Source organism: Pezoporus flaviventris, unplaced genomic scaffold (genome assembly GCF_033815535.1).
Source record: "Pezoporus flaviventris isolate CSIRO_AGI_PZ_B2104156 unplaced genomic scaffold, CSIRO_AGI_Pfla_v1 ptg000063l, whole genome shotgun sequence".
In the NCBI taxonomy this organism is placed as follows: domain Eukaryota; kingdom Metazoa; phylum Chordata; class Aves; order Psittaciformes; family Psittacidae; genus Pezoporus; species Pezoporus flaviventris.
In genome coordinates, this window is record NW_026892611.1 from 7,299,244 (window position 1) to 7,327,133 (window position 27,890).

General features: G+C 42.9%; 1 protein-coding gene and 1 long non-coding RNA gene across 3 annotated transcripts; both read left to right on the top strand.

The window, feature by feature from the left end:
- The first annotated feature begins 65 nt into the window (after positions 1 to 65).
- UBE2G1 (ubiquitin conjugating enzyme E2 G1) lies at positions 66 to 27,890 on the top strand. 2 transcript variants are annotated; one of them, XR_009746421.1, is made up of 7 exons: positions 66 to 450; positions 15,144 to 15,246; positions 18,146 to 18,243; positions 19,328 to 19,506; positions 22,437 to 22,560; positions 22,649 to 22,707; positions 24,692 to 27,890. XR_009746421.1 is itself a non-coding variant. In XM_061470377.1 (6 exons), exons 1-5 carry the CDS (start codon positions 81 to 83, stop codon positions 22,521 to 22,523), a joined length of 837 nt encoding a protein of 278 aa, XP_061326361.1. In that variant the 5' UTR covers positions 66 to 80; the 3' UTR covers positions 22,524 to 22,560; positions 24,692 to 27,890. The 2 variants fall into 2 exon arrangements, 1 of the variants encoding a protein (XP_061326361.1); XM_061470377.1 differs by lacking the exon at positions 22,649 to 22,707.
- LOC133278000 (uncharacterized) lies at positions 10,641 to 14,688 on the top strand. The gene is made up of 2 exons (XR_009746422.1): positions 10,641 to 11,752; positions 12,479 to 14,688. It is a non-coding gene; the product is annotated as an uncharacterized LOC133278000 (long non-coding RNA).

Consider the following 27,890-nt stretch of genomic DNA (forward strand, 5'->3'; position numbering starts at 1 on the left):
AAAGGGGGAAGTGCAGAGGGGACCTTCCCAGCATGGCGGCCGAAGGAAGGCTCCCCCCCCGCCTTCCCCGCCCTCTCAAGATGGCGGCGCGGAAGGGCCGGCGGCCGGTCCGGAGTGCGCCTGCGCGCCGCGGCCCGGAGTGCAGTGAAATTCCTGGCGGGCGGGGGGAGGAGGAGGTGGTGGTGCTGAGGAGGAGGAGGAGAAGGGAGGCACGGAGCCACGGCCGCGCTCCCCTGCCAGGGACCCTGCGTGCTGTGGCGGCGGCCGGCGCGGAGCCAGACCCCCGGGGGGCGCGGTGCGGGCGGGCTGAGGGCCACTCGCCGCCGCCTCGGGCTCTCGCAGCACCAGGAGCCGCGCCGTCCCCGCCGCCGCTGGGACTCCCTCCCCGGGCAGAGAGGGGGAGAATGACGGAGCTCCAGTCCGCCTTGCTACTGCGGAGACAACTAGCAGGTACCCGGGCTGGCGGGAGCGGGGAGGCGGGGAGAGGTGAGCCGATCCCTTGTCGGGGAGCGGAGGCCGGCCGGGCTCTCAGGAACCGGGGCCTGTTATGGGGGAAGGGGCGCCGGCTCGGGGAGGGTGCGGGCGGGCGGCGGGGTGCGTGTGAGAGAGGGAAGGGGAGATTACAGCCCCCCCGCCGCTCTGCTGCCCAGCCGGGAGCTGAGGGAACTAGGCCGAGGGGGGGAGGGGGAGCCTGCCGGCGATCGCTGCCAGGGCAGCCGGGGGGAGGGGTGCGGAGGGCCGGCATGGCGGGGAAGCGTTTCCTTCGCTGCCCCCGTCCCGGCAGGGAAGTGGGAATTTGGCAACGACGTGGCTCGCCTGCCGCCCCCCCTCCCGCCCCGCGCCGCTGTTGCAGCCCTGTCTGCCCGGCGCGGGCAAGGTAGACGGGAGCCTCGGCTTCGCTCCCCGCGGTGCGGGGGTTGTGTGCGGGGAGCCCTCTGGTGTGAGGGGGTGTTTGTCAGGCACAGAGAAGCGGCGGAGGACGGAGCGAGGGAGCCCCCCTGGAAGAGGTACTTCGGGGTCGGGGCGACTCGCCCCCTCCGCTCACCTTCCTGTGAGGACCTGAGGTGCCCCCGTCCCGCCTCCCCTCTCCCACCCTCACCTCCGGTACCCTGCGCCGTGGAGGGCGGGCCGGGAGGGGGAGGCCGCTTCCCCCTTTGTTGTCAGGAGGAGAGCTGGGGGCTCTGCAGGCCCTGACTGTGGGGAGAGGACCGGGCAGGACCGGGGCGGAGGGGAGGGGTGGTGGAGGGCCCGCCCTGGGGAGGGCGAGAGGGGCTGCTCGCCGCGTGCTGCGGGGGGCAGTCTACAGGGAGGAGCGAGGGGGCTCCGCCGGGGGCGAGAGGGCGGGACGGGTGCAGGGAAGGAGGAGTTGTAGAGACTGGGCCCGGGGACGGGAAGAACCGGGGCGCCGGGCCCGCGGCGGGGAGCAGCCCCGCAGCTCAGCCCCGCACCGCTGCTCCCGTCTCCCGCCCCTTCCCTTTGTCCCCGCGCCGCCGGTCGAGCGCGGGCCCTGCCTGGGCCGCGGAGGGGGCCCGGCCCGGCCCGGCCCGGCGCGCATGCGCGGGGCGCACAATGCGGCTCCATGTGTCGCTCGCTGCCAGATTTAAAGCGAAAGGAGCTGGCAGCGGGTGCTGGAGGGCCCGCCCCGCACGCACATGGCCTCGCGGCCTCCGCCTCCAGCCGGGGTACAGTAACCCCCTCCCCCGAGAACACGCGCGGGTCCGCCCGGCTCCTCGGGAGAATCCCATTGCCTTTTTCGTCCCTTACGTAAAAATTGCCTCATACCCCGATAAGGAAATGCGTGCTGAGCGCACCGGACTGGGGCAGTTACAGCGCCGGCTGGGGTGTGCTGGGTGTCTGTGCAAAGGGACGGGGCTTCGGTGTGGCACAGCAATCCCCGGAGGAGGATTTGGCCTGAGACTGAAGTAACGTCTTTGAAAGCGTGAGGGTGGAAGAGAACACTGTTAGCAGTAAGGGGGTGAAGTTGCATAACCAGGTACAGCGAGCTACAGTAATATGTTTGTTGCACTTTCAGCATTATCTCCAGGTTTTAGTTGATGATTGGTTTGAGACACTTGAACGTAGTTAACTGTTAGCAGGGGATTTATTTTTTTTTTTTTTACCCCTTTAGGGTGGCATTCTTTTAAAAAATAAGAACCTAACACATACAGTGGCTGGGCTCCTGACCATAAGTATGACCCTCAATGCCTTAGTAACTACTGAAGTTGCTACTGACATTCAGTGAGGTGGCTGTACCTTTGGATGTGCTAATAACACTAGGTGTAGGCTTAATATAGGAGCTGGAGTTGATGCAAAGCTTCTCTTTCCTATAAATGATCCCTCTAGGGAAGCAGTAGTTTAGAACAGTTACTCTCTTAACTCGATCAAAATGAGCATTTAGTAACCTAATATAGTTCTTTGGCTGTTTGGAATGTCGCTTTTAACTGATTAATTGTGCTCCATGAAAGCAAGCTTGACATTTAGTTGAAGCCTATTGATAATAAGTATTAGTTGTTGCTTTCTGGTGTGTGTGGTTTTTAACTTGTGAGGTCTTAAGACCTTCTGTAAGCACATGCTCTTTGAGTGTGTAAGTACAGTTTTAGACTGTGAGATTTGGGGGTTAACTTCTAGTTACCTTTCTGATCCTTCTTTTCTGAAGGATTCATGTTGTTGTAAGGGTAAAAACTGGTAAGCTTTTCCAGTTACCCCTATTACTGATTCAACTCTGCTTACTCAAGTACTGCAACCATTTGCATGTATCATGCATCTCTTTTGGGGTGCTGGTGTTGTGTTTTAAGTATTATCAGTGCCTTTGGCAGCCTTTTATATGTGTTTGAAACAAAATTGAAACAATATTAAAAGTGACTGTGCATTACTTGTGTGTGGTGAATACTGAAGTACTTCAAAAGTGCCATCTGGAGTAACTGACTTAAGAAAGAAAATAGTTTCTTTATGATAACCTAAGTAACATCTGGGCTGAGTTGAAACTAGACTGACACTGCTTGTTCTGATGGCAGGTTGCTTAAAGTTGCAATGCAGAGGCTGAGCTTGATGATGTCTGATCCCTCTTCCCTACTGGCTGTATTCTTCCAAGTCAGCTGCTCCCATGTGTCCCTTTGTTTACACCCACGTTACTTGTTCTACCTCAAAACAAAAATCAACACTTATTCTTTCCCCTGGTGAGGCTGATTCTTCAGCCCTTCTGCTACATTCGGCTTTTGTGTTATGTCAAGTGTGGTGAGTCACTGGGTTGAACCTAATAGTTGGGTTTTGGAGGGCAATGAACAGGCAGTGGATACGAGTTATGTGATCTAAACTACCTTAAATTGCTCTAGATCACTCAGTTGTCAAATTAACATTACTCAAGCACAAGGGATCTGCAGTTGGAGCTGTTGGACTTGGAGCAAGACATCCAGAAGTGGAGGGAGGTTGAAGGGGCAATCCAAAACCTATATGAAGGTGGAGCAGTTGAGGAATATTAAAGTTTTTTAATGAGTGAGGACTTGGATAGCTCTTTTCGATCCCAGGAGGAAGAACAGTGACAGGAGGAGAAAGGACTGTACAACGGTAGTTCTCAGCACGAATACCTGTTCTGTCTCCCATATGTTTTGTTTCTTGACAAAGACGTTATGGGGAAAATAAGTGTTTGTGGCACATGGCGCTTTAATGAATTATTTTAAGTCTTGAAGACTTTGTTAAAGTAAAGGTTAACTGGCAGTTCTTCATTGTTGGGGAGACTTAAAACCAGGGGTCTTGCCCAAATGCAGAACAAAACTCTACAACATAATCCCAGGTTGCTTCAATAAGCATATGAAGACAGGCTTCCATTTTTCTCTTGAGCAAGCTGGCTTGTATTGTAACTTGAGCAGGTAAATAGTATCACAGCACCATATATACACACACTTGTCATCTTAAGTGGCATGTTGTGGATGCTGGTAATGTTCTAAGAGAAGGGATATTCAATGACAGTCACAAAATCCAACTTCCAAGTGAGATGTGGGTTGTTGTTCTCCCTCCCAACCCCTCAAATACTAAGCTTCTCAGTGCCTTTTCTAATGAAACAATGAGCTGTATCACCAGGGAATCACTATAGTAGCTGTTCTTGTATTGACTCCTGCTTGCCCCCATTTAGGCACAAGAACAGTTCAAATCATGACAGTCCAAACTTCGGGTAGTTTTTGTTTAAGTGTTTAAAGGAAGTGGTGAATGGGGATCTCTGACTACCAAAGCCAGTTAGAGTACTAGTCTGGCTAGCTGGAGCTGAAGGGAGGTTCTTTTCTGTGCCTATCTGTAAAGATAAATGGCCATTCCGTCTCAAATTAACTTAATTGTAAGCTCAAACAGCTTTTGGAAGTGTCTTAAAATTCAGTGTAGTGCTTGTTCTTATAGATGTCTGTGTTTTTTTGTTGTTTTTTTTTTAAGAACAAAGACACTTTGTTGTGCCTTGGTAGTAATGTGAAATAGAAGTCGGGACCTGTCTATTTTTTCTTATGGGTAAGGTGCAGGAAAAACTAGAAGAGTGAAGTGCTTCTGACACACACACACCCCACCCCCCAAAAAAAGAAATCAAAACCAACTGCAAGTATGCAGATCAGTACAGCACTAGATTGGCAGAGTTCATCCCCCAGGGGAGGTGGGGGAGGACAATCTGTGTTCTCTATACTGCCCCAAAACTTCGTGCTCTTTAAAAAGAGGCAGGAGACAACTGAGTGTAATGCTTCTCTTCCACTCTCCAGAGCTGTCAAGCCCAAGGGTGTTGCAGACTGAGCCATTTCTGACTGCTTTTATTTCATCTTTGCCAAATCCTTGCTGACACAGAGACTTGTTAGAGTAGGCAGACTTGTCTAGTTCAACCAGCAAAATCATGCAGGGAGGACGCAGTTAAATTGGTAGCACACAGTGGAACCAGAAGTGCAAGTCCTCTTTAACATAAACATGGATCACTGAAACCAGGGCAATAGCCATGCCCTTGCTGGCCCCAGTTGCAGTGGGTTGTAAATATTCTCCAACTTAGGATGCAGAAAACCCTGCACAAATACTGCTCTAAAACAGGAGAAATGTGGCATTATTTCAGTTTGGAGTGGACACAGCTCCTATTTCAAACTGAAAATGTCTTAATTAAAAATTAAATTAACAAGTTAGAAAACTATTAAATACTTAATGTGACAGCTCAATGGTTTTTACTTGTGTGGAAAATGTCTTGCAGTGTAATGTTGAGTGGGCTGAATTTCTGCCAATTACACAGGATTTGCTTTTAAATTATTTGAGTAGTGAAAATTCTGAGGGAATTATAGAATTAAGATCACTTTCTAGATCAAAGCTGAGATGCGTCTCTCTTGGGTGGCTGGTTGTGAAAGAAACCTTTGTTTACATTGGAGTGCTGGTTATTTCCTGGCTTACACTAGGTTTGTCTACAAGATAATCAGTTGAGTGGCACTGATCTGAGGTATTAAGGTGATGCTAGTCTGTCTGTTAGCTTCCTTGGAGAGATTTGTATGGCAGTAATATTCTGTGTTATCCTCTATAGTTAAGACTCCAAGGTCCTGGCCATGTCAAACTTGACTTCACTACCACTTAAAATGCTGTAACCACCCTGCTTTTTTTAAAGGACTCGTTATATTTTTAGATAACAATCTTTGTTGCTCTCATGCCTTTTTGGGATGCTTAGATACAGCATGTGTGTACCACTCACCTTCACACTCTTGCAGTGTAGGGCCCCATTACAGCAGATTAGATAATTCTGTTTCTTGTGAGTATGTGTTGACAGAATCATCAAAGCTCCTTGCTCATGCTGACTATAGATAATATCATGCTAAAACACACACTTTGCTATAGTGTAGAGTTAGAGCAATACCAGCAGCCTGAATTTCTGTTGCACTGCAAATAACATAATGGAGGTGACTTGTGGCAAACTTTACTAGCTGCACTTAATAGTTTTTTTTGAATGTTCCTCTGGCAGAAATAAGTTGAACTGTGCCTCTTCAAAGAAGAGTATTTATGACAGCAGTCACAAGAGGAAAAATTCAGGCATGCTGGCAGTTTTGGGAAGTGAGGTTTAGCTGATCCTCGGAATGGAGGGCCTTGATGACTCAACCAGTTGTTTTAACAGGATGAAGCAGTATCAGCCTGCTTTATAAGCTTACCCCTTGATGGGGCAGCTATAGTCACAGCCAGTTGGCTCTGGCTAGGTCAGTTTACTAATCCTTCAGGGAAGGAACCAAGCTTATCATAAATTAGGAATTCTTTCCTTCTCTGCTCCTCCAAACAAGGCAGTGTAAGTTACACCAAAGTACAGACATAGCTGACAGTAAAGTGATTTTTCTGTTCTGTTAGAGAATAGTGGAATGGGAGAATGCTGCTGGAGATCCTGTGAGATAGGAGCAAAATTAATACTTACTGAGAAAATACTTCATTAGAGGAAATCCTGCTTCATTAACATCTTTATTTGAGATGGAAATGTTAAATCAAACAAATTCCATTGAAATGTCTCGCCTTGTGTGATTGGTAGCGATTCCAACTTCTGTATTAAGAGTTATTTGCTCCAGAAGTGTAAACTGTGAGGATCTGTTGATTTGTTATAAACTACTTTGGTTTGAGAAACTAATCGTAGCTAAATGAAGTAGAGTGAATTCTCTTCAACTCAAGCCGCATGTTGTGATTATAACTGATTCTGCCTTGACTCTTCTGTAGCTCTTTCTTGCAATAAAAAAAAAAAAAATCAGAGACTTGGAACAGTCTGTGCATATTCAACTAAGACAGGATTGTTCAGTCCCTTTTGTGGTTGGTACAAGTTGTTGGGTTTTGGGTTTGGTGGTAGGTTTTGGTTTTTTTAGTTCCCCCAAAAGCCTGTTCTAAACACTTGGAAAATAAGAGAACTTTGTAGGTAAAACTTGTTTCCCTCAGATAAGCATTTTGCTAAACTTTATTCCACTAATATGTTTAGTATGACCTCTGTTTTGATCTGAAATAGAACATTTTGTTTCCAGTGTAGAGACTGGGTTCTAATGAAGTAGAACTGAAGTGAAAGGTGGCTGCTGTTCTGGAAGTATGAACTAAATACTAGAACAAACTAAGATGCCTGGAGAAAGAAGAGCAGGTGGCTTGGGTGAGGAAGAGGGGAAGAGACTCTTGACACTCACACTGTCTGCTTTTTGTCCCAGCGTATCGGAGCAGAATCTGGATAGCACTTCACATGCAGGCCTGTGCTATTGCCATGTTGCATCTGCTTTGTGCTTCAGTTTTCAGTGTGGATGTCTGTCAGTGAACTGGTTTGGCCAAGATCACTCTATGGAATCTTGTGGGTCTGAGCTTTAGACAGCCTGGAAAGTGTAAATGTTCATACCTGCTTTTCCTGCCTACTCCCAGGTCCAAGGCATATCAGGTAGAACAGAGATCAGATATCCAGACCTTGTAAGAACATTAAGTACAGAAATCTAATAAAATAGGATTCCATAAAAATAACTGCTCTCCTAGGCAGGGATGTTCGTGGTGCTTGTACAGGTTTAGACTTCTTGATACAAACCCTTTGTAAAGGCTTTCATATACAGATTTTCTGTATGTGAAATGTTAGTTAAGGAAACCTATTTCCATGCAGTTATTACAACACCTAGTAGGTCAAGCTGGCTGTTTTTTAGGTGGCTTGCACTTGGTGCTGACCTAAAAGGTGATGCTGTCAGGAGTCACTTAGAGAAATGTCTTAAAACAACTCTGAATAACAATGTAGCTCAAATTAGGATATGCAAACCTGTTATTCATATTACAAACAAGATTAAAAACAAGCTGGAAGAGTGTCCTCAGCTTGCACAATAACTTACGTATACGATGAGGAAAGCTTCTGCTGACCTCCTCAGCTGCTAACATCTCCCCATGGCATAGTGTTGTGGTAGAGACTTTCTAGTGGATTTCCTGGAATCGTGTTCTATTCTTGTATGTAAAGTATCCTAGAGCTCTTAGTTCTGTTCAGAGTGCTGTTTTGTGACTAGTGAGCATATGACTGCTTGGAAGATACTTGGATGGAATGTTTTTATAGCTTTACTCATAAAGTTGACAAGTTAATGAACTTTCCTGCTGTCCATGCTAAACTTGACTACATTAATATGACTGGCACTTAGGATGACACTTGACTTGCCAAATTCTAGCAGCTGCATGCAGTAGACATTGAAAGCTCTGTAGGCTCCTTTGTAGGTGAGAGTGTGATTCATCTGACCTGTTTTTGACATTGCTTTGGGATGAGATGATCATAGTCTCAGAAACCACTTATCCTGATAAGGTCCCTATTGAATGCTGCTGAGGGTGACAGTCTCAAATACAGGCAGATATGTGTACCCACCATACACTTGTCTGACCCTTAAGAGTGGAAACATGCATCAGACACTGAGGAGAAAATGAAGATGGTGTTTCTGTTACGCTGGGTGTGATAGACCAATGTGGCCCTGAATGCTTCCTGGTGAGATACTGGCTTCCTTTTAGATGTGAACTTATGAATCAGACTTCTTCCAATCTTTTTAACTATTCCAGTTCTTCCCTTCCTCATATTACCCCCAGAATTCAGACATTGCTGGAAATGGTAGTGGTTTTGGTTTTTTTTTTTTTTGTTTCTGTTTTTTTTTTTGACAGACCTGTTCAACTCCACTTTAACTTGGGCGATGTAACTGTGCTGGACTGTGGTGTGATGGGATACACAGCATGCTTCAAGCAGGCTAGCCAAAGAAGGCTCTTCAGGAAACAGGATCTCTCAATTTCTACCAAAATTACATGACCAATACTAATTTGAATATACATTCTAAACTTACTGCTGAGCAGCTTAATTCTGGCAGCGTAACTCTTCCAGAGCTTTAAACAGTATTACAGAATGCAGAGGTTTTCATCAGTATGTTTTCTATTTCCAGTGTTTTATGGAAGCAGATTTGGACAGGATAGTAACTGGAACACCACCTCCAACTTCAGAGAGAAGACTTGGGGCTTAACAGGCCCAATGTACTCTGCTCTTTAGTTACTGGGTTCAGGCATTTGCTTACTGGCAAGCGAATGGGGAGGGAGCAGGGAAGGACCTTCCTTCTGCGTATGGTAAGTGTGGGATGTTGGAAAAGGACTGCTTTGAGTATGTGTAAACAGAAGGCTTTTATGGCATGAAGACTGCTGCAGAAAGCGAATGTCTCAAAATAGGTCATCCCCATTCTTGCTTGTCTTTCTGACTCTCAGGTAAAATGGTGCATGGGAACAGATCCTGGTCTAGGTAAACTGGGTTACTGGGTCAAATCAGTAGCTGGGTATCTGTGGTCTGCAAGAGAGAGCTGGCTTTGAGACCTTTATGTTGAAATCAGTGTCTAAAGGAGCATTGACAATGTCTGTCAGTGACCACTGCTGTGGGCTTAAGGGACTGTAAGAAGCAAGACAGTACCAAAGACCTTTCAAGCTTCTGGTTAGGGTGTTAACAGTCAGTTTTCAATTAAGTAGCTAACCTGAGCTTTCAATTGTCTGTCTTCAGGTATGCCACAACTCATGTGAACATGGAACTACAGAACTAACACAATCAAGAAACTATTTTTAGTTCATGCCTAGAATAATGTGACACCTTACTAGTTAAAGAATCCCAACCTCTAGTCAAGTTTCCCTGGTAACAACCACCTTAATCCACAGACCTCCAGTAGCAGTTTTAGGAGCTTCTGCCTCTCCCCTTTGGGCAAGTGCTGCAGTCCTCTTGTTTGCAGAGCTGAAGCAGCCATGTCTTCCATCCGTCCAAAACCTGCTTCACTATGCAAATCCTTGTAAAGGGTATGCAGGTATAGCTGAGGAGATGGCAAACGAAGCATGTTGATGCAGCAGTACACAAAGCTGTGTAGCACTGCATTGATGTAACTTCTGATAGCAACTTGCCAGGTAATGCTAACTGTTCAACCCTCCCTAGAAATCCTCTGTAGCGAGAGGAGAATCACATCTGTAAAAGCCTGTAGTGCTGCCCTTATCAATGGGGTGAGCATGGAGCACTGGAAATTAGTTGCCGGGCTACAGTGAAGAGTCTAATCTAAAGCTACTACTGAACTGGTTGATAGAATCCCTTCTTGAGGCAGGTTTGTTTTCACTGCTCCTGTCTCACTACAAAATAATTAGTGTCCTTCTGTGGCTAGAGGTGTTCTGTTCTAGTTGCTATCTAATTTGTCACTGCCAAGGCGGCTATTAGGAGTGTGTGCATATCTTGTGCTCTGTTTTGTCTGAACTTTTTGGATGAGCTTGTGGAGCAAGCCAGAACATGATGGAAGCAGATAATAAAGGGAGCTCTGGGAATACATCTGTACAGGGATATCATGTTACTTTATCATTATCTCAGCTCTAATCTAGAATCAGAGACTTACAGCCGGGTGTGCAGGCAGAAAGGGAGGTCTTGGAAATCATTACTGATCTCAGTTAAGTAACATAACTATGTGGAAGTCACAGATCGGGGTATGGAGGGGAAGAGTCTAGAATGAGGGATTCCAGTTTATGCAGTGGTTAGAAGCTCGTGGCTAAGCGCTGAGACTCTCATAAAGCAACCACGAAAAAAACCAAGCAAATGGAAAGCTCTGCTGCAGCCTGCTTTTTCTGGACACTGAGAGTTGGGTAGATAATTTCTCCAGAAGTCTTAGCTAGGACTTAGGATGTTCTGGTCTCTGGTTTTGTGCTGGGCTCAATCCACTGGCAGCACGCAACTCAGCCACTGTGTCAACTTATTGAAGAGACTGCTATTAAAAGTAACACAGAAGCTTATATTTTTGAAAGCTTTGTACTGTAATGTTGCTTAAAATACACTGAAGTGTTCCTATGCAGTGGCTGGGTGGGTGAAAAGTCAAGCTGAAAAGTTGAGATGCCGTACATAGCTGCTCCATGCGGCCATGGGACTCTTTCTGCTTAGTCATTTTGTTGACGCAGTTTTGCTTCTGGATTGGTGAAAGTTTCTTGGCTTACATAAAGGCAGTGAGTGTGGGAACATCAGTAGCTTGGTGTAAACTAAACACTGAAACTGGAAGCACAGTTTATGGTACTGCCTTGGCTCAAGTTTAAGGCAGTGGTAACTTAGTTCTGCTTTAGTAAGAGCTAAACTGCTGAAGGAGTGCTGTGTTGTGTTGGTAGCTCCTGTAAGAGGGTAGGTATAGGATATTAAAGGCTGTTTGGGACTTAAAGCTTTGTTAGATTATGGGCCTTTAGTCTTCTTCACCTCCCAAATCAGGTAATGGTTCAGGACTGGAATTAAAGGAACTGAATGTCTAATTTATAAGCAGCCAGAGGATTCTGTACCCAGTAAGTTGGTGCTTGGCAGCTGCCCAGCTTTGCACTGTTTTGGCTGTCAGCCTCTGCCTGAGGTGCGGAGGGCTCTACCTGAAACTGCTGCTAGACTAAATGCAAGATTGTTGTTTTTCTCTGGGAATAAAAATCTCTACTGCATTAAACTGTCAGAAACTCAGAAAATAATTTGCAAATACTAAGCCATAGAGTGTAATATACAATAGAAGCAAGTAAATTGCACTTAATTAGGCATGGGCAGGGTGGAAATGTGTTAATGTACTTTTTTCCGTGTAAAAAGTACAGCATATCTTTAGCTAAACAAGAAATCTCAAAGAAAATCAGGATTGAAGAAGTAAGTGGAGGGATCCAGTTCTTTATAGGTATCTGACTTCTCTGCTCTTCCTAGGATTTGTAGGCTTTGTAGAGGATCCTGCACCAAGAGCTTGTTGCACCTCTCCCTGCCTGGAGGAGGGAACTGAATCCTTTACTTTACAAAGTATATCCGTCATTTGTGTGTTTGCCTGGGAAATGCTCTGTTTGGGCTGTGAGTAGTTAACAGCTGTAGTTGGCGGGACCTGACAGACACAGAGAACAGTTGCCTGGTGTTCTTGAGCACAGTGTCGGTGTGCCAGAGGCTCCTTTGGTGCTGGGCAGCAGACCTAGGGGGCTGAGCACAATGCCGTGGGGGCAGCCCTCTTCATTTGGGATTTTGGTATATGGATTTCACTGCTGTATGAGTCTCAGCTTGTGAAGAGATAGGCAAGAGATAAGTGATGCTACTAGTTAACTTCTCTGATATGCGGCATTGGTTACATCCAGGGAAAAAACCTGAGCAAACCCTAGGCTTCAGTGTTTACAAGTTTTAATGAGTAGCAGCTTTTAGCTGTCCATGGTAAAGCAGCCAAGGATGATGTTTTTCATGTCCCAGTGCAAAACTTCCCCGAGATTCTCTTTTTTGTTTGCCAGCCAGCCATTAACTGATGTTAAGTTTAGCATAGATAATCTAGATGGAAAGCTCATTTTAATTTAATTCAGCATACCTTTAGTGGAGGAGGTGCCTGAACTTATATCCCTTGTTTTACCTCAAAGTATTCTTGTAGGCAGTAGGTATTTGAACTATGCTTCAGTGTTGCTACTGTGGAAGGAAAATGAGAACCTTCTACAAGGCAGAGACTGATGCCACCCTCCTGTAAAAGTAGTAACATCATAATTTGCCTTATAGGTAACATCCACTAGGCAGATTTTCATAGCTGCTGTAACAGAAGATTTTTGTCAATGGCTGTCCCTTTCATACAGTTTACAGATTGTCTGCATTACAAGAGTTGGCATCCAATGCTCTTATTCTTTCTCACAAGATCTCTTGCAATGTAGTGCTGCAAGATCTTAGGTATGAGTCAGAGTGTAAGAGCTGGCCTTCAGTGGGAACAAATACATAAAAAATGGTTCAAAGGACTTGAAGATAAAAAAAGTTATTGGAGGCTGAAACAGATGTAAAAGGAAATTGAAATAGCACGGATCAAGAAACAGAGAAGAAAATGGTGTGTGTTGGACTCAAAAATAGTGTGGTATATTTAGATAGGGAGAAGTATGCTGATTTTTTTTTCAGTCAACTTCTGGTAGGCTTTTTACATTCTTATCAGTGGGAAGTGATAACTGGGAAGCAATAAGGAAGCTAAATGTGAGCAGCTTCAGTGTGCACAGAACTCCGCATAAACCCTTTTCTCCCTGTGGAACACAGAAATGAGGGAACGTGTTTTGGAGGCTTAAATTCAAGTTTGAATGTATTAAGGTGAGATATTCAAATCTGATATCCGTACTCTTCTGGTTGACTTCTGTAGTTATGCTGGTTATTCTGTATTACAATGCTAATAAATAGCTAGAAGGATGTCTGAAGTATCCTGAACAGAGATGGCTTTTCTGCACAATTAATACAATATTTTAATCCTGTGTGAAAAAGGAGGTTGATTCAACTACTGATGTAGAGGAACTTTCAATGTCTGATGCTGGAGGAGTGTCTAGTAGGGGACTGGTGAAGGCCTTGCTCCGTGTGAGACATTTGACTGGTTTCTCTGCCCCTTTAACCTGAAACTAAATAGAACTGTTACTCAAACTCATGCAGCTGTTTCCACAATGTTTCATAGATGCCAGAGGCTGAAAACTTGTCTGCTTAGTGAGGTGTGGCCATGCTGTAGTTCTTGGTTTTGAAGCTTGCATCTTGCTTAAAGAGCCTGTGATGCTGTCTTTTGCCTCAAGCATTGTCTTGAGAAAGCATGATTTGGTTCAATAACTAAGCCTTTGTCCTGCAACTTGGAGAGTGAATGGTTGACCTCATGTGTTGACTAAACCCCTGCTGAGGAGCTTTTATGAAAACCCCTTCCAATATATTTATTACAGTTTTAGCATTGAATCACTTGGTGGATGAATTTAAGTCTGAATTCTCAGTGGCCACACAAAGTCGTCCTTCCTGCTTTCTACCTCTTCAGGACCTTGGTCCTTCATATGAGCTGAGCACTTTATTTTCCCTGTGTAAGCTTTTACCCTTCTGTATAGGGCTTGAGTTGATTCTTCTTGCAGTTTTTTAACTGTGCTTTAAAGGGTCAAGACCTTAACTGGCAAACAGTGACTGGGCAAACCAATTTGGACTTAAAGGTAGCCTTTTACCATGAAGGTATGAGGTTCTTGCCAGGAGTTCTTCTGCGTATACCTGAGGGCATTTTAAGGATCTTTGAACTTCAGTCTGTTGCAGTGCCTAGAAATCGACATGGAATACAGCTATTGGGTTTGCAAAGAGGGAATATGGAGACTAACTGTACTGTGGAATATAATGAGGGCTGTACAATCTAAAGTAAGTGCAGTAGAAATTGTAAAGCAAAATTGAAAAAAATCCTAATTTAATCTGGAAATTACTGACCACTTGAAGGAATCACTTTTTCTTCCCTTCCCGTATCCTAAATAGCCAAGATCCATTAGGACTTTGTTTGTACTGTTGGAAATGCTGGATCAAGATTTTTGATTTGGCATCAGTATGGCATTTGCATTAGGTTTTGACCCAAAGGTGTTGAAGAATATTACACAGTTGAATTTTAGGCAGAACTCAAGGGCTTATTTCTGAATCTTATGCCTTTTCCTGAATCAGGCTGGACACAGAAACTCTACAGTAGAGTCTACACCTAGGTCTGACTTCTGCATAACTATTTCCAGATAGGCCTTCTATCTGGCAGTAACTATACGAAGTAGCCTGTAAACTTAGAATCCTGTATTGCTCACCACTAGTAGATAAAGCTGTGAAATAAAATAATAAGCTGTTACGCTGTTCAGGGTTTTTATCTTCAGTGTTCTCTTCTAGTAGTTCAGAATGTAGTAAATCATTATCTCCAGAATGCATTGGTCTCAAATGCTTTCAGATTCTCAAAAAAGGGAAGTGGGATGCTAGTTTTAAATAAAAAGATAGTGTGATTTTGTTTTTTCTGTTAACATTTTCTGGAGTTCAAAATAGACTTCAGTTTGATCTGGCTTCTGCAGGGTTCTTCCAAAGCAGTATGGCTTTTTTGTTAGTAGGAAATCTGTTTTTCGACTTGTACCCCCACCTGTTGGTATCTTGGAGACCATGTCCCACAGCTCTGAGTCACTTTGGCCCTTCTGCTCATGGTGTACTTGGATAGCTTCAGAATCAGGCTATGGGTCTCTGCTCTGGCAGCATGCTGTTGTGTGTGGTAGGGAGCTGAGGATACTCGCCCAGGCCATAAGTCCTTCAGTAGGTACCAAATTGCTGAAAATCATGTTTATTTTTGTCTTTTTTTTTTTGTCAAGTACAGAGGCATGATCAAAACCAGCAAATGCTTATCATAGACACCTAAAGTCACTCTTAAATTCTTTTTCCTACACAGAGCTCAACAAAAATCCAGTGGAAGGCTTTTCAGCGGGCTTAATAGATGACAATGATCTTTATCGATGGGAAGTCCTTATTATTGGTCCTCCAGATACACTATAGTAAGTACTGATACTTATACAGAAACTTAAGTGAACTTGGATTTACTAGTGCTAGTTTGGTCTGAGTGGGTAGAAGTTAATCTAAATCTTACACTGATGTAAGTTAGGTAATGCTGTTCTGTTGCTAGTAAAATACCTGTAAATAGCTACATTTGCTGTATAGGACTGCTTTGCTCCCCTGGGAAAAGGTAACACTGATCCCTTTGTGCTTGTGTAGAAATGAGATGGAATAGGCTATCCTGCTTCTGTTGCCTTATGTATTTAAGTAAGGCAGGTATAATCCAGTGATTTCAGTTATTGCTGTGAAGCTTCGGTTTACCTGATAGTACACTTCTAAACCATTCCAACTTCATGCTGGTGATTGCAGGAAACTGTTCAAGGGGGATGTAGTTGGGGGAACTGCATCAGACCATAGAATTAGCCTCAAGTCCTGTCAGTTTGAGATAGATTTTGCTATGTGACCTAGAGCACTTCTGTGCTGATCAAAGTTGAATTGTTAGCAAACCTTGCACAGCAGGCTTCAAAAACCTTCTCTCCTTATTCTAAGGACTGGTTCTTTAATTGGCATTTGAACACAAGACCTTAAGTTTTCTATGTTTTTATACTGTTGTACCTGAAGTGTACAGAAATTCAGAGTACCTGAATCATTCTGGCATATGCAGTGTCTTGGGTTTTCGTTTGGCTTAAACCCTCTCACCACCATGCCCCCCACCCCAAAAAATTAGCTAATTGAGAGAGCAGTTTCTTTATCATAGAGATTATACATGATCATCTACTCTAGCTCCTGGGAAAAGGTTTGGTGCCCGGAAGAGGTCAGTTGAAAGTGTAGCTCTTGAAGATGAGCTCTGTTCTCCTTCATTACACTGTTCCAGTGGTAAATTACTAATACAAAAAGCCTAGTGGCATTTACTTGAGGTCAGTTTTAGTTCCAACATGAAGCTGTATATCTCTGTCTGCAGATTTCTGAAGTACTTAAACACAGTAATTGAATTACTTTGCTTCTCAGCAAGCTCACTACATTATAACTCTCAAGTCTTGCCTGAGATGAATTCTTCAACTTCTGTTGACCTCTTTTGACCAGTCTTTAGTGGCTCTATTATATTCTCGTGGCCATTTTCTAAATACTGTCAGTAAAGAAATACTGCTTCAAATTGAACCTCTTACATTTTAAAAATTGCAATAGCTTTTTTTTTTTCCCACTTAAGGTGCTGAACTTGTTTTGAGGCTTTTTAGATAAGAAGCTGTCTTCTATTCCACTTCATAGTTGCTGTGTTTCAAGGTAGTATTATACAGCATCCTCCTCCCTGGTCTGTTTTATGGTGACAGAAATACGTATAATTGAACACAATCAGGTGGTTCAGAGTTCTCAAACTTCAGTTTGACTTTAGACTCTGACAGAGACCCCTTGTGATCAGGAATAGTGCTTAAAATGGCACAAATGTCAATTAACAGCTGTACTTCATGAACTGGTTTCTAATGTGTATTCAATTGAAGAGCTGTATTTATGTGTAGATGATGAGGGTTGACAGGGATGCCAGTGCAGCCCAATAGCTGGAGGATCTACTGCTTTGCAAAGGGAAAGAACTATTTCACTTTGAAAGGAAAATTAATTTGGGGCTATCATCAAATGTAGTCTAACTCTCCTTTGCCTTGACTAGTATGACAATTAGAATAGTGAATGTTTCTGGAATTCTAACCCTTCCCAGGATTAAAGTTTCTTTGGAGACTGCCTGCCTTTTCTAAAACTCGTGGAAAATTAATGCTGCAGGTTTAGATACCCTCAGCTGCTTTATTTTGAGAGCCAGGTTGTTTAGAGCTAATGCTCTCTGGGTTTGGGTGGTTTGGGGTTTTTTTGAGACACTTGCTAGAATTGCACATCTTTGGTTAATGGTGGTAAAAGGTGGTGTTTCCTCAGTAGCCTCTGGCCTTTGGATACTGGCTCCTTTACAATACAGGGGGGACAAACTGCACTGAACAACTTTGTCTTTCTTACACCAATTCTTTTGTCTGTGTGGCTACTGAGGAGTAGATCGTCTTATTGCACATCTTGTGCCACCTTCTTTGGATGTTATGTTCTAGTTTTTGTCATTTCAGCCTTTACAATTTCAAATTTCGTTATAACCTTCAATGACAGTAACAGGGCAAATGTTACGGTACTTCCATTGGCCAAGTGTTCCATTTGCAAAGCTTTCCATGGAATGTTAGCCCTTCACATTTTTCAAAAGGGACTATTCTGGGTACTGAAATGTAGCTATTTAAAATAAACCAAACAGCTGCCTTAGTTAAATACGTGCCTGTAAATCCATGTAAAAACTGGATGTCTCCTGTTTAGTATTGTTTTCCAGTTGAGTGGGCAGAACACTTCACTGTCATGTCCGAGTCCCTTTAGCTTAGTGTTGACAAGGTAGCATTGAAGTCTTTACAAAACAACGCTGTAAACACAACTATAAAGCTTTCTGTAACTTGTCACTGAGGCTTACTGCTGCAGATTGACATCAAGGAATTGGGACTGAGGTGTGTAAAGAAGGAAAACAAACAGGTATTTGCTGGGCTGTACTTGAGAAGGGAGTTACTGGCAGTAATTTTTTTTGCTGTACAATGTAATTCCAGCTGGTGAATTCCTTTGCAGTTTTTAATTTTCTTTTTGGTAATTTTTTTCTTTTTCCCCTCTGGAACATCCTCCCAGTTCTAAAAAAGATACAGTGTTGGGGAACTGACAGTATCTTGTGAAAGTTTCTTCTCAATCTAGAAACTCTCTGTATTGCATATGGCAGTGTTGGTACTGTTAATTACCAACATGACGTTAAGCTGTGTGAGGGGTAAACTCGGAGCTTTTACATCACTAAGTTCCAATCTTCAGCTTACAAGAAACTCTACTAAGATATTTTTGATTCCCCAGTGAAGGTGGTGTTTTCAAGGCTCATCTTACTTTTCCAAAAGACTATCCACTGAGGCCGCCAAAAATGAAATTCATCACGGAAATCTGGCATCCAAATGGTAAGAAATGTCAAAGTTTCAATTTCTTTTTTGCAATTAAGAGCTCAAATGTGATGAAGACAAATGGATACATTTCTGTTCATGTTAGAAATAGGAAACTACATTTACTTTGTCATCGTCATCATCACTTCATAAAGGAGTAATAACCATGACAGAGTTTTTAATAGTGCTGCTCCAAGAGGCTGCTCCTAAAGTATTTTCAGAAGCTCCTGTCAGTAGCTTCTTGCATTCTTGTTTAACTGTTCAGGGTTGGTGTTTTTTTTCCTAAGTGCAAAATTCTAGTCTGAGGAGAAATTTGCCTTCTATAGCTGTCTCTTTTGTTATACCTTCAAATATTTCAGCTTAGTGTGACGAGCTTGGCAGTTCAGTATAGAATGCCCAAGGTTGTCCTCCTCTGGTGAAGCATGAAAGGAGATAACAGCATCTTTCAGTCCCTCCAGTGAAGATTCTTCCTAATGCTTCATTCACTTATGGACTGCTGGACATAGATGGGAAGGTAAAATAGAATGGAGGAAGTTTTTTACTGGGGAAGAGGAATATCCTTCACTTCCTAAAGTCATTATTGAAGCTGTTTATGTTGAAAGCTGGGAGGAGTCCAGCGCAGTGCTCCCATCATAAGGGACAGAAGGAATATTTTGATGTTGTGCTAGTTTCAGTTCTGGAAATACCAGACTACTTGTAGGCAGTTTCTAATTCCAGCAGCTTAAACTATATTCCAGTACACTGCAGTAATATCCAGCTGATGCTGTTGCTGTGGAAAAAAAGTCCCTCTCTAGTCTGCTGAACAGAAAAAGCTTTAGTGGAAGCCTGTCTAAATAGTCTTGAAAGTCACAGTATGATGAGAATTAAGTTCTTCCTCCCCATGTGCCCTCTCTGCCAGAAGTCCAGGTGTAATAACAGACTTCCACCAAACCCTGTTTGTTACAGATGGAGTTCTGTAATAGTTAGTGACTTTCCTTTTTCATAGTGTCTTCACTAACATGCTTCCAGACAAGCTGGAGTGAAGACTAACAGTTCCATAACTGTCCTGAAGAAATGCCAGCGTGTTGTTCATTACTGAAATATGCCTTGTTCTGTTTTGTAGTTGACAAGAATGGTGATGTCTGCATTTCAATTCTTCATGAGCCTGGAGAAGACAAATATGGCTATGAAAAACCTGAGGAACGCTGGCTTCCCATTCACACAGTGGAAACTATAATGATTAGTGTTATTTCTATGCTGGCAGATCCCAATGGTGATTCTCCTGCTAATGTTGATGCAGCGGTAAGATTTTCCTTGATCTGCCGATTGTTTTCAGTGTAGAAACCTAAACTTGAAATGGAGTTTTGCTTCTAGCTTGACAAACAGTACAGTAACTTCTGGAAAAACCTCTTAGCACATGTTTTTGTTGGGAAAAGTAGTCATGTTGGGAAACACAGTTACTAGTTAGACCTGGGAAATCTCTTGGAGATTGCAAAGGAAAGCTGTCAGATTCCATAGGCAGTAGATTTTCTCCTATGCAATAATACTTCTATTTATAGTAAATAGCTTGTGCACAGAGACACTTAATGGATAAACTTCAGCTCCTTCACCCTTATGAAATTCAAGGAAGCTGGCTATAAAATCTTGGGGATATATATACACGTAGGTGTTACAACTGCCATTAAGTTTAGCTGTAGAAGTTAACATATTCTGGAACTTTTTTTTTAACATGTTATTAGTATAATGCACAAAAAAATGTGTTTTGGAAATGATATAACCTGTTAACAGATTACTGATTTGAATGGAAGAAGCAAATGTGGTGGGATCCCTCAGTATAATCATTTGCATCCACCTCTACAGGAGTCTTCCTGGGTTAAAGCAGCAGGATTGACTGTATATGTTTGTGCTTTGAGAATGCCCTTGAAAAGCCTGCCCAGGCATCTGGCTTTCAGCTCTGGAGGAAGTATTGTCCCAGGACAACATGGACTTTTTCTGCTGGCAAACCTGAGAGCACTGGAATGAGCAAGTTATTAATGAAATGCTAAAAGTACAATTAGGATTCCTCAGTTTACAAGCTCATGTATGTTGAATGTAACTGACCTAAGGCTGGAGAAAGCTTATACTTTTAGCTATGCCTGTCACCTTCCTAGTATCACAAGGCTTTTATATTTTTTTTTATCTTTGCCCCATTCTGTCAGCTACTTCAGGAATGAGGACTTTTGCCTCAGAGATACTAGATGGAAAACTCTGCATTTGTGTACCTAAACCTTAGGGTAAAGGTTTGCTTTAAAACAGCATTTTCTAGCCCCGTTTGAAAGAGCAAAAACTTAAATCCAAATCAGACAGTGAAGACAGTACTGAGGCATCATTTTGGACGCTAGGACCTATTTTTCTGACTGTGGTATTAGATGTTCCAAGTAACTTTGGAACTCGGTGTGCCGCTTGAGCAGCGTAGCATCTCCTTCTGGATTGTAGGTTGCCTCCTTTATATTAACCAGAGCATACTCAACAGTCTAATGAAGAATTCTGAGCTGCTATCAAGATGTCTTCTATCTGGTTTACTATGGGCAAGCTTACTGCAGCAACAGTATTTGGCAGTTACTAAAAGATACTTTGTCTGCTTTCATTAATGTCTGGTTTTAGGTGAGTCTAGAGATTAAAGTGTTACAGGTAGTTCACAGCATTATAGGAGCAGGGCATATACCTGCTTCCTGGAAAAATGAACTGTACATCTTGGAGTACTGTCTCTTGGAGTGGGGTTAAAATGAGGGATAGGAGCCTGAATAAACAAATATTGAGAAGCAGATAGAACAGTTGATCTAAAATGAGAGTTTTGGAGAGATTGCTGTAAAATAGGAAACTTTGCTGTTCAATTCTGAACCCTTGCTTCATAGAACTACAAATACAAAAAATGGGAACAAAGCCTAATAATTGAAGCTAGGAGGGCACAAATTCAATGCTTTTCTTGGCCCAAAGCCATGTTGTGTAAGCTGTCCCATGTCCCAGTCCAAGGAACAAAATTCTTGGTGGATGAATTGCTGAAAAAGAACAAATTAATCAGTGGCCTTATTTGTGTTTTCACTGGGAAGGTAAGACATGCTGGGCTTTCCAACGTGCTGACTGGCTACATGAGCTTGGGGGTGTGAACATTAGGATGTGTCAGTTATCCCAGTTCTCTCATTCGGATGTGCTACAACCTTCCCTCCGAGTAGGGGGGTGAAAAGCTGTTGTGTGCTCGGTTGCTTCAGGTCAAACAATGGGGACCCCTTTGCTCACCCTTGCAGTAAGAATATATTGCTTCTATCCAAACCTAAGAACTGTAGAACTTACTAAATGAAATAAGGTGTTCTTCATGTTTTCTCACCACTTCTTGCCTAACTGCAAGGCAGTACTCAACATGTCAGCGTTAGTCACGTTGTATGATGCTCCTGTGCTTTCATCTGAGCTTGTCATGAGGCTGGCCCAAAAACCTGAAAAAGGGCTGCACTTTTCCCTGTGGGTTTTCATGATCCTGTAGTGTGCACATCTCTGGATTCAGACTTGCCTCTTGCCTGTCTTCCTGTTCATCTCTATCACTGTTCTTCATCTGTGCCGTTCTGAAATCAGATCCCTGTCACAGACAACATCCTCAGAAGTGTGCTGAGAATTCTATTCAGGTTTTTCCCATGGAGCCAGTATCTTGCAGCCATATCTAACTAGGAGGTGTTTCCTTTCTAAGGACACTGCTGTGTCTCTTCTCAATACTGTGACTCCTGTATTTCTACGCGGGAGTGCCTGGCTAAATTGAGAGGGAGTTGCAACTGTCTTAATCTCAGTGTGACTCCACGGTAGCCATGTACCTTTTTTCATCACTGCAATTAAAGACACTTTATCTAACCCATTAACAACAGCTTGTGGTCTACAGGTTGAGTTTGCTGCTACTTGCAGACTGAAGTAAATAGATCTCAGCCTAGACATTGTGAAATATTGGTAGCCACCAGGTTAGCCTTGGAGAATGCCTAAAATACCGGGGGAAGGGCTGTTCACTCTCTTGTGGGGAGTTTGCATAGAAACCCAGAGCAAGCTTCCAAATGTCCTGGATGACACAGGTTTGCAGTGACTATCTCTGACTGTAAGCAAATTCAGGTGTTGCCTATGGCCCATGGCTGAAAATATATAAACACCTAAGCCTCTTCCTAGAACTTGTATGTTGTTACAGGCCTGGCAACTGAAAGCTGTCTATTCAATTGCAGAAAGAATGGAGAGAAGACAGAAATGGAGAATTTAAAAGAAAAGTTGCCCGCTGTGTAAGAAAAAGCCAAGAAACTGCTTTTGAGTGACACTTATTCAGCAGCTAGTAGCTTCACTTTTTTCAGGGTAAGTAACATTTCAAAGACAAGTCAGTTACTTGAGTTGAAGATTTCCTGCCCAAGTGTTGCTGAACTAATTTTTTTTCCCTTCAAAGGCAAAAAACCACCCAGACCTCTTTCTTCAGTCGCATGGTCTCAGTGGAGTTCTTCAGCTGTATGTGATATGAAATAAAGACTAAAAGAAATTTCAAGTGCAGGAACAGCCCCTTCTGCTGAGATTGGGGAACCTTTTTAGTTCTCTTGCATTTATGCTGTTCAGAAGTTGAAATTCTCTTTATCAGTATTTATCCTGCTTTGTTAATAGTTCCTAGGAATTACTGGAGCTGTAATAGAAGGGACTAATCATTTTGTCATGCTCATTATTGTGAAGAACACTTATTTGAATCTTAAAAGCATCCTGTCTTGCTATCTCAAGGTCATATATAAACCTGTGGAGTGTCTTGAAGATGTTGCTGGCATGTTGCATGGAAGGTTTTAAATCAAGACTTTGTTGAGGTTGTTAGGAACCATTCACAAAGGATTGTTTCAGGTATCTGGGAATTTTAACAGAAAGTCTGCTCGCACATCAGAAAGGATCAAGGTGAGGTATTTACCCATCAGTAGTATCAAGAAAGGTGATGTTCTTTTCATCAGCCCCAAAAGTTGTTTTATTGAGGAAGGTGTAGAAACAGCTTCAGAAAAACAGTCACATTATGCTTGAAGCTGAACTGTGGCATATCTGAGAGCCTGGACAAGTTTTAACCTGAGAGCTGACGTGAGAGCTGTGACCGAGAGCTGTACTTTCTGCCACCCTGTTAAAAATGAGCTTCTGACTCAAGGTACTTATTTGAGCAATCCCATCCTAATGTTAATGGGACCTTTTTCTTTACAATAAGCTCTTGCAGAAAGCTCTGTATTAAAACATGTCCTTTAAAATATCTGGCCTTTGGTCACTTTAACCTTGGTATGCTAAGGAAAAACTTCAAGTAGCTAATAATTTCCCACTCCTGCTTTTCAAAGTAAAACAGAGCTTCATGTTGAAGCTGCCTTTTCTTAAAGGTTGGATCGGCAAATAAACTATGCTGACCCATTGGCTGGAGAAGCCCCAAACCATATGTGCCAGTTAGCTTCAGCATACAGACTTGGGGGATGGCACTGCATCTATTTTAAAGGGTTTATGCTGTCTGAACAACTAGAACACCTTACTAAATGCTCCTGCTAGTGAGCGTTTCTTCACCAGGGTTGTACAGAAGATACTTCCTTTCTTGTGCTTTTGTAAGAATTGTGGGGGCTGGGGGAAGGCTCCATCTGTGACAGACTAGTACTGCAGTATCTCTTCTCTGCAGCAACACTGTAATTGAACAGAGATTTCTCCAGTGTAGAGAGAGCATGAAAAATGCTTAATAATGATCAAAAGAGTAAGCAAGAGAACTGAGTGTCTTGTACAGCTGCCTGTAACTAGAGTGTAAGAACTGTTAATGTGGCTGATAGGGTTTTTTTTTTCTGTCTTGGAGAAAGGGAGTTACTGTGAGTAACGCTCCAGCGTATCCTCAGCTGACCTCAGCTCTGTTGCTATGTTAAACTCGGCCGTGGTGAAACAATGCGCATGACAAATACTGAAGTAATTGGCTGTGTTGCTTTTTTGGAAGGCAAAAGCTTTTCAAAGTCCTGGTGACTCCTAAGTGATGGGGGATGAACTGGATGAGAAGGGGCTGTATAACTAGTTTCAAAACAGTACAGTCTGACTTGGTAGCTGTGATGTTAACTGCTTAATAAAGCACTGCTGTGCCATTTTCTACAGCACTCTGCTGTTGAAGCAGCATCCATCATTCACAGTAAGTGATGCACAGAGGTTTCAGTGGTAAATCTACAAGCATTTAGCCCCATGTGGAAATAATCAAGTGTTTGCACACCATGTGCTTGACAAGCAACACCAGTAAGAGGAGCCTGAAAGTCTGGTAGTTGAGCATGGATACACAGCATGCTGAGCTAACTAGAGTCTTTCTCAGGTGATTATGGATTTATGCATCTTCTCTTTAGAGGTATGTAAACTTCTTGAACAAGGAGTAATTATCTTCCTTGAGCCTGAAACACTATTAAACATCTTTTAAGATAATTGAGGGTGATGAGGGGTTTTAATACCTGTGATTTCTTTGTAGGTCTCCAATTGAGAAACATGGCACTGTTTTTTTTCCTGCACTCTACCCACCTATTGCTGGACTTCTGTTGTTACAAGTTGGCAAACACTGGCTGGAACTGGGCTGCAATAAAACATGCCAGTTATCAATGCTGACAAGAGCCTAACAAGTGCCAACACAAGATGATTACGCATTTTGAAATCTAATGAACTGCTTTAACCTTCAGGAAGAATTGTAAAGATGTGTACATAGCACAACATGATCCGGATAATATATATACTGTTCATGTACATCCACAAATACACATTGTACCAAATAATGCTGTCTGTAGTTAGGAATAGATTCGTGTAAATTCTAAAGATTTTAGCAGGTTTTTCTCTCCCTATTCATTGTTTCCTCTCAGTTTAAAAGACAAACCAACACCACCTTGTGAAGCATGTCAGACAAAAACTGATTAGGACAAAGTTGGGGTTTTGTGTTGTTTTTTTTTCCTCCCCCACTTTAATTTTCCTTTGACCCACTGAGGCTTAATTAAAATCTCTTGCTTATTCAAGTTTAGTATCTCTTTTTTTGGGGTTTGGTTTTTTTTTGTTTTTTTTTCCTGAGAAATGTGCTCACTTTTATTTCCCCCCTGTCAGAACTGAGAATTGTCCGAATTGAGCCCTGAAAGGATTTGCTATCAATTACTTGTGTCATCTTTATGATGACCTTTGTAGTCTCAAAGGTGCTTTTTTCTCCCCTTCTCACCCCCTTTTTAAACCTAGTTGCACATACTTCTTGACTTGGGTATAGCAATAAACTGGCCATGGAGCACCCTTGAGCAGCCTGCTGGATTTTTAACTTCCAAGGCACTTGAGCGCTTTTATTTGGAAGTTCAGTTGACTAAGTTAGTCCAAGGTAGGAATGAGCTGCTTTTTATGGGTGAATTCTTCTTTTTTGCCTTTTTCATTGCCTGTCTGTGGGGCGGGAGGTGCATATGGGAGGCTTGTTTTTTCTCAAGGTTGAGTTCAAGCATGCACATCTGTAGGCTTTTCAAGTAACTAACTACTTCTGGGTTTGGTATCAAAAATAGCTTCCCTCCTTTTCCCTTTTCTCTCTTCTGTGGCGCTTCATATTCTTTGCCTTCTACTTCAGAGTTTTCCTCACCTAATGTACAAAGAAAATTGCGATGTATATTTTCATGTAATTTGATTTTTTTGGAATTCTGTCACCTTCTGTAGTGAGTTCTTCCAAAATATAATTTTTTCCAATAACAATGTGTCAAACTGGCTGTCTTGCGTGTCTGAATAGGAAAGGTAACTGCAGTGGGAGCACAACTTACCTGACCATCTTCAACAACATAATGTCAGCAAACACTTTTGAATGTGACATTCTGTATTTCATCTTGGAGTAATTAAAAAGCAAACAAAAGTCACACCTTTCTTCCTATTGTAACTATATTTTACCCTTCAGTGAGCAAATACTCATCCATCCCAGAGTACCTGCTAATCGGAGTTCTCCAAGCCTACCTGAAATACCTTTCTACCAAAGAAACTCTGTAGATGAACTTGCAACTACTTGACTGTTCTCTGCTCTGTCACAGGTTTACTACAGCTTTTAACAGCACTGAATAACCCACTAATAAAACAAGAGTTACAGTGTTACAGTCAGCTTGTAAGAAGCCTTCAGCACTAATTTGTGAGCTGGTTGGACTTTATTTCAGGTTGCTGTGCAACATGAAATACTAAAAGGCTCTACACAGTACTGTATTACAGGTTTCTTGAGGGGTGGGCTGGGGTGGAAGGAGATGATGGTCACTAGAGGCAAGACAGCCATAGGGGATAAAAAAAAAAGCCATTTAGTAAGTATGAGATGACTTACAAGTAAAGGTATTCTTCCTACAGGCAGTGTAGATAAACACAGATGTGTTTAATGTTCACATTTATGTATAGGGTAACTAATTATCTTGAGAAATCCGTAGTTAAATTAGCTTTTAGTTGGATAGCCTGCTCGTGTAGGCAGGCAGCTGTGTGCAGTACTTCAGCGCTGTTAGTGCCCAGAGAGAATAGCTGGTGTTATTTCCTGCTGGAGTGCTTGTCTGAAACTGCTTGTGAGGATGTTTCTTTCCCACCAGCTGGCTCCCCCTTCTTCACTTATCTAAGAGTTTGGACTGTGTAGAATTCCCCTGGCACAGTGCCATTCTTTTCCTGAACAAAATACTGGGAAGAAGCTACTCTTCTCTTCCTAAACCTAGCAGTGGACTTCTTCCCACCAGGGCTGCCTGCCTTTGCCTTTCCCTTTCCGCAGTGTAGCTAGAGACTTGGCAGCAATTCAAGGTAACTAGAACTTGCTGCTCTCAGCAAGTTCAACAGTGTTCTCTGTTTTGTCTTCCTGAGTATCTCAACAGGCTCATCTGTAAACTTCACCAAATAGTTTAAAGCTTTATTTTTCTCATTTCTTGCCCAGATGGTTTGTGATTTCCATGACCCACATACCCCAAAGGAAGGAATGTTTCTGTGGGATACTGTTAAGATGTACAAGCTTGCAGGTATGGCTGATGCTGGATGTTTAAAGGAAGGAGTGAGCTGGGAGTCTGGTGCTAAACACCCACATTATAGAAAGCCTCTAGCAGGGAAAGGGCCTGTCTGACCTCTCTGTGAATGCAGTTGGCTTTTTGTTTGCTCTTGCCCCACACACGAAAGGCATCTGGCTGTGATGGTCACTGATGCAACCAGAAGTTTCTGCTTAGCCTCAAGTTAGGAACACCGCTGAAGAGATGTTGTACGTACATGTAAGACTAGAATACTTGTTGAACGGCAAGTTAACCAGCATTCTTACTCAGTTTCACTTGTACCAAGGTCTTGTATCAACTGCTTTACTTAGGCTGTCAGTGTACTGGGTCATCAATACTCTTTGTAGTTCCCTGGAGGCTTGTAATTATGGTTGAGTTTTTTGTGCTGTTTTTTCCTCTTACCACATTGTGGCCTGCTTTCCAGACAACACTGCATCACTGGGGGAGAAGGGAAAGCAAAGCGTGGAATTTTAATAAGCATCAAACAAGTATGGACATCCTAATTCCTTTTTTATATGTCTCCATGCTGCCCCTTGCACATCAGGGAAGACCTCTGTAAAAATGAGAAGGGCTGCTCAGCTGTCATGCTAAAGTTCTTTCCTGCTGTGATGCCTAGAAAATGCTGATTGAAACTAGATGCTCAATAAATGGAGAACATTTAATTCTGAA